General features: G+C 42.8%; 1 protein-coding gene across 2 annotated transcripts in view; it reads left to right on the forward strand.

Moving 5' to 3' along the window:
* Positions 1-12810, forward strand: part of lars2 (leucyl-tRNA synthetase 2, mitochondrial) — a 30722-nt gene extending 17912 nt beyond the window's left edge. For both annotated transcript variants that reach the window (XM_044208516.1, XM_044208517.1), the window contains 11 exons: positions 505-620; positions 766-1049; positions 4028-4126; positions 6268-6405; positions 6489-6592; positions 7212-7391; positions 7634-7803; positions 8800-8877; positions 8976-9087; positions 10327-10454; positions 12423-12810. In XM_044208516.1, the coding sequence (XP_044064451.1) occupies positions 505-620; positions 766-1049; positions 4028-4126; positions 6268-6405; positions 6489-6592; positions 7212-7391; positions 7634-7803; positions 8800-8877; positions 8976-9087; positions 10327-10454; positions 12423-12602 (1589 nt within the window). In that variant the 3' untranslated portion in view covers positions 12603-12810. The remainder of the gene's footprint in view (positions 1-504; positions 621-765; positions 1050-4027; positions 4127-6267; positions 6406-6488; positions 6593-7211; positions 7392-7633; positions 7804-8799; positions 8878-8975; positions 9088-10326; positions 10455-12422) is intronic.

The raw sequence follows: 12810 nt of genomic DNA on the forward strand, positions 1-12810 counted from the left end.
TCTCTGAGCTGATATTGTAGACAGAGGCTGAATATGTGAACAAACAGGAACTCTAGTCCTCTTCACGAGGTCCATTTATGAGGTGAATAATCATTTATCCCTTTTTTAACTTCCTAATTAACTCTGTACCACACATAAATGAGATGTACATAAAATTGAGATTTTAATATATGTGATTGTGCAAATGGTACTGCCTTAACATTCCTAGCATTTTGAAAATGGCCCCTTTACTTTATGTCTTTGACATGCAGTATTGTGGATGCCATTATGATGTGAAACCAGTGGGTGTTTGTCTCACAGAGAGGTGGAGTTTGGGAACTCAAGGGATTGTTAACGATTAGTCACATCATAACATGCTTAACATCACCACAAGGAGGTTGTTGTTTTTTTTTACTCTCTGAAGAGATCGGTTATGTGTGTGTCCATGTTTGTGGTTTTTATTTATTTATTTATTTATTTATTTTTTACTGTGTTACATGTTCATGCTGCACCTGTGTCTGACAGGTATCCCAGACTGCAGTGAGGAGGATCTGTCTGTGGCCAGAGCTCTAAACCTGAGGTGGACCACAGTGCTGAAAAGCGACAAAGATGGGACACAAACGCTGATGAACTCTGATGAGGTCAGCACTGCTGATGATGACCACACCGTTGATAAAATGCAAATGAATCATGATTATTAAACTATATGTCTAGTACACCTTCTCGCTATAGAAAATAAAAAATTCAGTACTCTTGTCCTTCTCTTTTGTCCTCTTCTTTCTGTAGTTCTCAGGCCTCACCAGAGAGCAGGCATTTGACTCCATTACCCGGAAGGCCAGAGAGCAGAAGGTCGGCGGCCACCTTACTAGCTCCAAGCTCAGGGACTGGTTGATATCAAGACAGCGGTACTGGGGCACACCCATCCCAGTGGTGCATTGTGGGTCTTGTGGTCCTGTTGCTGTCCCTGAGGAGGAGTTACCAGTTACATTACCGAGGCTGCCGTCTCTGACAGGAAAGGGTGCGTCGCCGCTGGAGGCGGCTCATGACTGGATCAACTGCAAATGTCCCAGGTAAGAACACTGAGATAGTTTATTTAAAGTCTTTATTTTTATGTTTTATTGAAACATCACATGCAAAATGCTGGGGCACAAGATAAATCTGAAGGGTTGCGAGATGACTAAAGGGATAGGAAAGGAAAAAAAAGCTTTTTATTTTCTTTTTTTTACCTTTTTCATGCCCTTTAACAATAACTCAGATGAAATTATCTTAAAGGCATCCTGTGGTGTTTTCCTGCAAACACAAAACGTTTCTGTTTACATTCAGTGTTACTCACCAAGACGCATTGTGTGTATCCTTGAGGTCGAACAAATGCATTCTCTTCCTCATAAAGCATTTGCAAAGCCGATTTTTCTTAAACCAACTTAAACCTGCTTACCTGCTTAGTTTACATCCATGTTTATTATCTTGTAGTCTTCTTCTTCACTGCCTTTGTTGGTTCATGTGTTTCTTTCAGTGTGTTTCTTGACATGTTACCGCCTCCCTTAAATAATTTCTCTTCCTCATGACCATGAAGTCCTTGTTTAGTTGTAGATCTTAGATCCCATTTACACAGTAAGCGAACCACCCTGCTGAAGTACCACGATCTCCTGTAGCATTGTAGCATTAGCAGATCAGTAGCCCCATTCAGCTGTGTGATGTTGTAAATAGGATGCAGAAAGGGTGGAGGATCTGTTATTTCTTTTTGGCACAACATAATTGATTGGGGAAATGATCCTGTCCATTATGGTGTTCGTGGAGTGAGAATTGAATTATGTGTAAACCCTCTGCAGTGACAGCCTCTCCTCTGTACTTCCTGCATTTCCTCAGGAGACCAGCTCCGACAAAATGAGCCCGCTGTCAGGCAGGCTGAGAGGGCTGACAGCTTTACAAGAACACAGAGCATTGAGAGCGAGCCTGTGAATTGTGTGATTAATACTTTATTTCTGACGGTTTTATGTAATGAGTGGCATCTTTGACAGGAGCAGCATGAGATGATGATGGAGGTTACATAAGCCAGCTGTGCATCCAGAGACACACACAAATACTGTACATGCATGCATACACATTTACCTTTTGTACACAGGAGTAATTACTCACACATACACCACTCACCAGCGAGTCATCTCGGTGAATGTGTTTGAAAATGTTTGAGAATGCCTACTCAACCGGTATCTCCAGAGTCTCTCGCTGACATGGGAATTCCTCTCTGAATACGACTAATCACCGTCATGGCACCATCTTGATTAAAACAATGGCCCACTCAGTCGCACATGGCACAAGTCATCAGATTGTGTTCACTCACTTCCACAAAGCTGCTATAATTCCTCCCATCAGTGTTGATTGATGGCTATAATTGCCAAGAAGCCGTTATCTCCTCTCTTCCCATCTCCCCTCCGTTGTTAAGTGTCTATGGAAATTTGTTCCCTTCACTCATCGACCATGTCCAATTAAAGTTTGAGAGGAACACAGATGAGCAGGGTGATGAGAGATGGTTTTATTTGTCCTTGAGGAAGTCATTTCCTGTGTGCTCATCTCGTCTCCGACCCTCTGCAGCACTGTAAATTGGCCTGCCAACTGAACCCTGCCTCGGCTTAGCCTGGCTAGGAAGGTGTGCGTGCAAGTGTGTGCTGTTCCATGAATTCCCAGGTAAAGGGAGAGACCGCCTAGTTAGCGCGGCACACACACACATTCGCAGGCAGTCACGCAGATGGAGGGCCATGGGAAGAGAGTCTTTGTGGAGTGGGCAGCTGCCTCTCTTGCCTCATCTGTTTGAGAGCCTTTTGGCTCTTTCTGGCTCATCCTGCAAACACACGGTCACACTTTACACACTCATGCATACAGGTTGCTTCAGATTTAGTTACCTACTTTTGTTGTTAGGCCCCTTTCATGGCTTAGAGAAGGTCCATCTCCAGAGAGTATGTCTGTGTGTTGTCTAATCTGATCCTCAGCAGTCTGACTGTAGCCGGTACCTGCTGTCTGTCAAATGACCACAATCTGGCCCCTGATTGGCCAGTCTGTTGTGAGAGAGGAGGTGAGAAATCTCACTTGCTCAAGCTTATAATTTTCTTTTTCCATTTTGTGAAGTTTCTATTTTTGGATTACTTTGTGATGGAATGGGCTTCGTTATACTGCTGGCTTTTCATCATATGAAATAACACCTGGCTTCCAAACATTAACCTTGCTACACCTTAGCCTTGTTGCTAGGCAACCTTCAGCTCTTAACTCATCATCACAACCTTATTATAGACCGATATGGTAGGTGGTCGAGGAGTTTTGCCTCGCGATGTGTGTGTGTGTGTCTGCATTAGTGAGTGTGCGATTAAAAAAAATTTGACTGTGAGATGAATGTTTGTGTGAGTGAAAATGTTAGACAAGTAGACAGAAAGAGACTAAACAGAGACATCCCATACGGTCAAGGAAACGATACCTCCTCTGTTGCACATAGTAAGGCTCAGAGCTGTGCTTCTGTTTATCTTTCTGGGACACTGATTTTAACTCTGTTGAGACTCATTATAAAGCAAAAGCCAGGCGCTTTCACCGTTCCATTAAATGCTTTAAATCAAATCTGAACAAAAAACTCTTTTCAAAAGCTCTTTTTTTCCCATGTCTTTGCGGATGTCCTCTCCTCCACTGTGAAGTGATGTTGGCAGATTCGCATCACGTACCCAAGTGCTGTTTGGCTTGGATAGAAAGGGGCACGAGGTGGCATTTCCAACACAAACACACGATCATGTGTTTGGCCTGCCAGTTCATTCCCTGTTAGCACAGCCTGTTAGTCAGGGCACAGGAACAACGCTCTGGTGCCAGTCTGGCTTCAGCTGTACTTCTCTACAGGGACATGACCCCCACAGCCAGATGGAACCAGCTTTACACTCACATACACACAAATCATAATATGCCATTTTAGTAAGCATACAAAGAATTTGTATCATTTGTTAACTTTCTAATTTGTCAGACTAATATAGATTTTTGTGCTGCCTTTGCCAACTTTCTTTGTCTTTTCTATCAGATGCAAGGGCCCAGCCAGGAGGGAGACTGACACTATGGACACATTTGTGGACTCAGCCTGGTATTACTTTAGATACACAGACCCTCATAACCCAGACAGGTATGAACAGCCTCCTCCTGAGACTTCATTTTTCTGTTTTTCAACCATTTTTGACTCTGTGAAGCCACCAAATGCAAGCTCTATTATTTATTTCTCCTCTTGCATCTTTTTTTCTCACACTGTGACAGATGTTAGCACAAATTGCACAGGTCTTACTTTCACCCTGTTTGTTCAAATGAAGATGAAAGAGTGTCTCCAGCAATAGGTGGATAAGCATATCTGTCTGTTTTTAGAAAAAATAAATTTTTCTATATGTAATCTCTGCTATGTAAATAGAAACTTGATTTTTTCTCTTGCCTCTCACACACACACACACATCCACACTTCCACAAACACACTTTGTTCTATATGTGCCATTGGAAAGTTATACTCAAACACATAATTATGCTGATCACCCACTCTCTCCCACTTAACCGTTTCAAACATGCATATACTGCTTCTCTTTACACACTGTCACACTCTCAAACACACACACACACACACACACACACACACACACACACACTTGCTTGGATGCTGCATTCCCTGCCAATAGAGATTATGGAGCCATGGCTGTCACCTGCTGGGATGGTGGCGATACCCTGAACAAAAGAGATTCATTTCCCAGTGCCCTGACCTATCTGTAAAGCTGCTTTAAAAGGGAGGGGGACTGCTCTCCCCATCACTTTTCTTATTGGGACAGATTATGGCACAACAGAAAAACCAATTACACAATTTGTGCATTTCAGTTAGCCTGCTGAGCCTCATGCACACAAGGGGACATGATGAAAATAGGAAGCAAGAGATGTTTAAAGTAGCAAGTGAGCAGAAGGAAATAGGAAGTTTGTGTGGTAATGTATTAGAGTTCTCCGGCCTGATGCCAATAAAATTATTTTCAGCCTTGTGAGTTCATAACTTTTTTCCCCTGGTTCAATTATCCGGAGACACCATCTGCCAGAGAGGGAGGGCGAGAGGCAGGGAGGTGTGCAGGAGAGTAACGACTGGTGTGAAAGGTGACACACAGAGATAGCAGACTGCCCTAAAAAGCATCATTAGGTGGAATCCCTGCCTCTGCTGACCATCATGCCAGTCAGGCTAACCACATGCAGCTCTCCTGTTGAAATCTGAAAGAAACAGCCCGGTCTCAGTTCATTTCAGAGAGATTTTACTCCACAAATACTTAACTGTTAACATGAGATGCTGAGTTTAGAGGAAGTCTTCAGAGCTGAATTTGAAACACATTACTTGAGTATGTTTTTTTCTTTTTGTGTGAAGCCAGTGAGATAGAGGAGGCTTCAGGATGACTCTGCTCGCTTCATCCCTGGATCTGTGTGTATCAGATTCAGCCTGCCCCCTAGAGGAAGTCTGTGTGCATCTCTAAAGCACATAACAACCAGTGCTATGTGCCAAAATGTTTTCTAAGAACATTTTGTGAAATTTGACAAAAGTCCGCTTTGCTACTATAATCTCAGTTTCTGATTCTTCTAATAATAATAATTAATCATTTAACAATAAATTTTATAAAATCTATATTAAACATCTCAGCACCACAATTAGATAAAGTCAGGCAAATAAAAGTCCAGATAATTAAATAGAATAACATGCATCACAATATAATGAGATAAAGAGTGAAATGAACAATAATACATTTTAGAACTAGAAATATAAAACTACATTAATAAAAGGCTTTTAACACCATGTAGAAAGCCTCTATCTAGGCCACCATAGCTCTTCCATTTGCTGTTGTAAACATGTGAACATGTGTCTGTGTTTCCTGGAAAGACAAAAATCCTCAGGAAGTCATGCGTTTGATATTTAGTTGGAGTAGTTGGCATGGGCAGTGAAAGCTTCCATGGATACATTAAAAAAAGAGCAACATCTACATAAACTTCATCAACAGAAAATCTAAGGAGGGAATAAAGATGTCACAGTACTTGACACAGTGTTTGACGTTTGATCTCTTGGAAGTTCAGTACAGAAACAAGAATACAGAAATGACTACTTAAACTAAGCTTTAAAGATCTTCAAATATCTTGCAGTCTCCCAGATTGGGACTTGCTTTTTCTTGCTTTTATTGTCAACATACAGTATCTCTTAATACCACCTAAATTCAGAGACAATTCACAAGTCACAGCTCCCCCAAACTTGCTCTTCCTCTCCAGGCCTTTTGAGCGCCACTTAGCCGATCACTGGCTGCCTGTGGACGTGTACATCGGAGGGAAGGAGCACGCTGTCATGCACTTGTACTATGCTCGCTTCCTCTGTCACTTCTGCAAGGATCAGGGTCTCGTCGCTCACAGGTGCAGTACTCAGTGCTTTATCTGCTTTTGGTGTGTGCACGTACATGTGTGTATGTTAATTAAACACTATTTCTGTCTTTCAGGGAGCCTTTCCGGAAGCTGCTGGTCCAGGGTCTGATCAAGGGCCAGACTTTCAAACTGGCAGACAGCGGCCAGTACCTAAAGAGAGAAGAAATAGACTTCACAGGTACACACTACCTGAATCTGCAGGGTGTTAGGAGAGGAGAGGGCTTCTCTCCATGTGGCTCTACCAGATAAAACAGCTGATGATAAAACAGATAAGGAGTCATGGAAACATTTTCTTTTTTTTTTTGTTGTAGTGTGTAGTGACATCAGTATCCCACCTCATCCCTTTTGTGCTGCTAATAGCTACCCCTCTCTGTTTTGAAGCTTTAAAGCTTTTCCCAGCTGAATGACAAGTTAACCAACTACTCTTGACAAAAGTCAAATCACAAGAAATCCTTTGAAGAGATCTAAGAGGTCTCTTACAATTGGCTTCACGCCGAAGGATTTTCAGCTTCTCTCTATTGCTTGGAGAATAGAGGATACAGGTGTCTTACAGAGAAAGGGAAGCCTCTTCATCCTGGTGCTATAGACTCAAATTGACTAGGCCTTACATATTTTTCTTTCTTCTGTTTTCTAATTGTGACCAAACACGAGCCAATAGGAATAAATAAAAATGGTTTAATTTGTGAGATTAAAATGAAGTTTCCTATCATAAAAAAATTAAGCTTGGAGACGACTGAATGAGTATGCCACTTTGTACGGCTATCTCTGACCTCTGACTCCTAACCTGCCTCTTCTAGATAAGGAGCCGGTGGCGTGCAGCGGTGGTCGTATTGAGGTGACGTGGGAGAAGATGAGCAAGTCTAAACACAATGGTCTGGACCCCCAAGAGGTGGTGCAGCAGTACGGCGTGGACACAGTTCGACTCTACATTCTTTATGCTGCACCACCTGAACAGGACATCCTCTGGAATGTCAAGAGTGAGCTGTGACGCCACTGCATAATCACACTGACACCTTAAGTTAATTATTTAGCATTATAAAGAATGATGCAAGGGCATGTTAGTTTTGTGAGATTAAGCTTTATCTAAATGCCATCAATTGCTTCCTCAAAGAAACGGTCAGTTGTTTTCAAATGAAGTAAATGTAATTTTTAAAAGGTGTCTCTCCACAGTATCTCAAAATATACTTTTCTTCTGTGTCTGTGTGTGTCCACCACCCAGCCGACGCCCTCCCTGGGGTTCTGCGGTGGCAGTCTCGGCTCTGGCAGCTGGTGACCAAGCTGAGGGGGGCTCGGCATCTCGGAGATATCCCCAACCCCTCCCTGCTGAAAAAGAAAGAACTGGCAGAGACCAAGAAGATCTGGGAGAACAAGAACTATGCAATTCAAGAGGTAACAACTCCATAGCCTCAGACTGGCTGTGATCTTGAATAAATGGCTGAAAATGTCTCATGGTGACATTATTTAACAGTTAGATATTGCAAAAGTGATTACCAGTAGGGGTCAGTAATGGGTCCATATTCAAAGTCCCAACAGCAAGTCACTGTTCTTCTTCCTTCAGTAAGATAGGTAAATCACCCCACTGCATCTGTCACCTTGGTCTATTTTGAATTGAATTTCTCTACTAGTACCAATTATCTGTGGTTGTTGTTTTTAATGTGCAGTACTAAATAATTAATTTCCTTTAGCCTTTTTACACTGCAATAGATTGTACTGTTGGGAGTCATGGTAAGATACCTTTTGTCAGTTACAGAGTACTGTATATAGGCATGGTCCAAAGTAATATGCCACTCATTACACAGCACAGTACATAGTCCGGAGATCCAGCCTTTCCATCCAATGCTGAACATCCACGGTAACCTAAAACCCCCAGAGTAAAGAGTAAAAGAAGAAGGGGATGGAAATTGATTTTAAAGCCACTCCATCTCCTTTCACACTTTATAAATAGCCTCCTTTGGCTGCCAGGTTTGATTCTCTCTCTCCACCCCTCAGGGCTGGTGCTTTTAAAGGACCTCAGGCTGTTTGCCATAAGCCCCCAAAGCTGAGGCTGTCCTTTGATCCGTCCCTTAGAAAAGCCTCAGTGATTGACCTCCTCCTCCCTAAGGCCCTTCCCAAATGGGTTCTTCTTCCCAGAAGGCTAAGCAGGGGAATGTTTACACGCTGTGTGCCTTCAGCTGGCACACATGGGGATAACAGGGACGAGACTCCTCTTTTGGGCCGGTCATTTGTTTTCTAATAATTCATCAGAGGCAGACTCAAAAATATTCCATGACACAGTCAGTCCATCTGGAAGCATCCGCATGTCCAGCCACCAAAACAGAACGCGAAGCCTCACACATCATTTTTACTAACTGACTGTGTCACCTGTTGGTTTTTTTGTATTTTCAGGTGACATCTCACTTCACGGAGGACTTCCTTTTCAACGCAGCCATTTCTCGCCTGATGGGACTTACCAATACACTGAGTGTGAGTGTGCCCTCTGGTACCTTGAAATAAACATGTCACATTTATCTTTCATTACTAAACACTTTGGAAATCACATTTTTACCACTGTGTATTTTCAGAGTGCAACAGTCAAGGTGGTGCAGCACAGTGTGGAGTTTGAGGAAGCTCTGGCTGCGCTCGTTATGATGACAGCTCCCATGGCCCCTCACCTGGCTTCTGAACTTTGGGCAGGTTGGTGACATGCAAACTATTCACAAATAATAAATTATGCACTCAACCACTCACATACACTCAAGAGTAAAATGGTTGGTAGGAAGAAAAGTAAACTATTCGCCCATCATATGACAAACCCGGAGATGGCGCCACTTGCACTAAATGTACATATTAATTTAATGAGTTTTATTTGTCTATTTTAGACTCCAAGTATTAATAAGGTCACCTCATGGTGGATGACATTTTAGACTGACACAGTGATTTAAGTATGTGAGGTTTGTGGTAAAATGAGGTTATTTCTATTGTCTGTGAGAGGAAGTTGCCTCAGATAGACATAATGTTGACACTGCTGCTTATCTAATACCAGTGAACGCCCCACAGTGATGTAATCAACAGCCATTAAGTCAGTGAAAGTTTGAATTTTTTTTTTTTCATTTTATTACTATTATGCATCCTGGACAAGCCATAACCATAGAACAGTTCACCTTAAATATACCCACAGTCCAACGAAACTGAAAGCAGTGCTGAGAGCTCTTGGCCAAGTGTAGAAAACAAACAATGCAAGGTAAGATCTTGCATCACTTTTTCTGCCTTGTGTGAAAGCTTGCCCCCACACTGGCCTTGAGGACATCCCCTTATTGTCGATGACACACGTACACAAGCTTTCTGCACACAGCTGAGAGAAAAGGAAAAAAACACATTGTCCAGCTGATAGCCGCAGTCAGGAAAAATCTGACAGATGATCACTGGGAGGAAGAGGTGCGTGGTTCTTTAATGAGTGGCTGTGCTCACTTATGTAGTTTTATAAACAGGACATACAAGTGAGGAACACGTGACCTCCGCTGCACTCAGTCACGTTGTACTTTTCACTCTCGCGCGTTGTTTGTAATTCACACACACAGTTCAGGATAGAGGAAGTTCACATCCTTCCCTTGTGCCTCCAGGGGGATGCGCACTTGCTGGTCAGGACAGGGGGTGGTGGGGTGTTGTTTGACCCTTCATCCACAAAAAGGAAAACAAATTTGGTAAAAAGCAACATAAAAGTCATCCCCAGCAATTTCTCTGTCTTGCTTAACGAAAAGACAACCCATTCACTGCGTTCTGGTCTATTTTCATTTAATATTTTTCTCCCCAACCCTTGGCTGTGTTTGTGTAATGGCTGTTTGGGAGAACCTCAACACAAGAGACCTTCTGTTCAGTGTGACAGCAGGTATTTTCAATGTGGTTCTCCTGCGTTTCCTCCCGGGTCTCTCCCAGGTCTTTGCCAGGTGAAAAACCCCCTCAGCCCCCTCCTCCAGCAGGGAGGAGACATCCTGCAACATTTGTGGCCGAATGTGGACCCAGAGTACCTGGATGTCCCCGACTTTGTGGAGCTGTCTGTACTGGTAGGATCACACAGACACACACATGATCTCATGGATGTTTTTTTTTCTTTCGTTGTGTGGAGTTTCACAGAAGTTCTGTCACAATTGTCGGTTGTTGAGCTAAAACAAAGCTCTTATTTTTCTTAATTTTTGGTTTTGAGAACATAAAGGGTTTTCACTCAGTGACAGCTCTTTTACATGCATTTATACATAAATGTATAAATAATGAGCATTATTAAGGTATATGCTGCTCTTGCATCCACTACCATTTTCACTCAAACTCTCCACTCTTAAACCCAAAGTCTTAGGTCCATGATTACATTCATAGTCTGTAATTTTCAAGAGAGCCTATGATTACCCTGCGTGTGTGCATGTCTGCACGTGTGTGTGTGTGTGTGTGTGTGTGTGTGTGTGTGTGTGTGTGTCTGCATGTCAAGTGGTGTGTTTTAAGCTAAATAGACAAGTGGGTCAATAATTAAAAGCCAGGAACAGAACACACCGTGTTATTCCTGACTCACTGTTACTCTCTCACTGTCCTTTCTTGTGCCTTTTTTCTGCCTGTAAGCTCAATCACTCAAATAGCAAAAGCCCTCGGTTTGGCAGTGTATGTCATCATCAGGAATGAAACTGTGTGTGTGTGTGTGTGTGTGTGTGTGTGTGTGTGTGTGCGTGTGCGTGCACTTTCAAAGGCACACGGACAATCAGAGAGAATATTCATCAATGATGGGACGGTTCAGAAAATCAACTTGGATCAGATCCAAGCATCACACATGCTAACAATGGCACATGGATGAACACAAACACACACATAACACACAAACACACACGTGTCAGTCTTCACAGTGTCCTAAATATCGACTCAGTTGATAGATAAAAGCTGCTTTAATCTGACCGTTTTCTTTCTAGAGGGTTATATCCCCAGAGATAACCCACTAATCCCCTCACACACACACACACACTCACACACACGTGATATGTGATGACAGCAAACGCAGTCAGCTGACTAGCAGCACCTGTCTTCCGCCGGTTGGTTTCTCCCTCTGTACTCTGACAGAGAGACAAGAAACCACAAGAAGGAAATGAAAGAAACCTGGAGTGTGCGGTGTATATGTGTGTGGGCTTATATTGCTCTTTTTTGATGACCAGTTTCAGTTTCAAACCATCGTTGTGAAGACATTTCTGCATTATGAGGCCGGTCCTCACCACTTCAAATTACCGTTTGAAGGTTTAGTCTTGGTTTTAAGGTTAAGGTTAGAATTGGGTTTAGGTCAGGGGATGCATTACGTCAATAAGGGTCCTCGCAAGTATAGAAAGACAAAACGTGTTTGTGTGTACAACTCAGTTCTCTCCATCCTCATATTTGCTCTGTCTGGGAGTGAAAATAATACTAATTTACACATTTTCATTTATGCATTCTTGTTCATCTGTTCATCTTGTTCTCTCATACACAAAAGTCCTATACACCCCCTCCACCCTAACACACACACACACACAGTACATATATTTGAGCTCCCAGTGCTCGATGATGATGATGTTGGTTTTACTTCAGACTGAGCTCTCTGTTGTGGGTTCCTCAGCCCTGTGGAGGCAACCTCACTCCCTCTGTCCTCTAATCATTTACTTGGGTTTGTCCCAGAAGGGAGGCCAAGGCTGAGTGGCCTCAGACACACACACCATTCATTTTCAACCACTTCCAGAGACATGATCACATTCACCGTGTGCACACATACACTGGCTTCTAAACATTACAAGACTGAGTGCCCTTCCCATACCTACCACTAACTATTAGTTGTAAGGGTGCACTGTATATGTGGAAGGAGAGGTGGAGTCTGTTATTTTGGGACTTTTGTGCCAGGAAGGAAGAGTCTGGGCACAGCCTGACAGGGCACAACTTCACTCAGATGGAGAACTGTTGAAAGGGGAACAGTTGACAGAACATATTAGTAACATCTATTTATCATCTATTTATCTCTTAATTCTTACCCTCAGATAAACAACAAAGCCTGTGGGACAGTGACAGTGCCTCTGCAGGTGTCCAAAGATTCGGAGCGGGTGCAGCAGCTCATCCTCGAGAGCCCGCTCGGACAGAAGCTTATCGGTGAGCGCAGCATCAAGAGAGCCATCCTCTCCCCCAGAACTGCCCTCATCAACTTCCTCATTGATGAGTGATGTTTGGGCGGTCGCCACTGCTTTTGTAACTGCCAGATGGTTGTGAATGCCTGTCAGTCAGTGACTCAGCAGGGAGTTTTATATGTCATAAATTAAGACAAAGGAAGGATGAAAGTGGGTTTATATTAACTGTCGTAACTTCAATGTAAATATGTCTAAAGATATTGTATTTATATTTTCCTGTTTTTAATAAAAGATTCAAGAAGCA

This window comes from Siniperca chuatsi, linkage group LG9 (genome assembly GCF_020085105.1).
Source record: "Siniperca chuatsi isolate FFG_IHB_CAS linkage group LG9, ASM2008510v1, whole genome shotgun sequence".
Lineage (NCBI taxonomy): Eukaryota > Metazoa > Chordata > Actinopteri > Centrarchiformes > Sinipercidae > Siniperca > Siniperca chuatsi.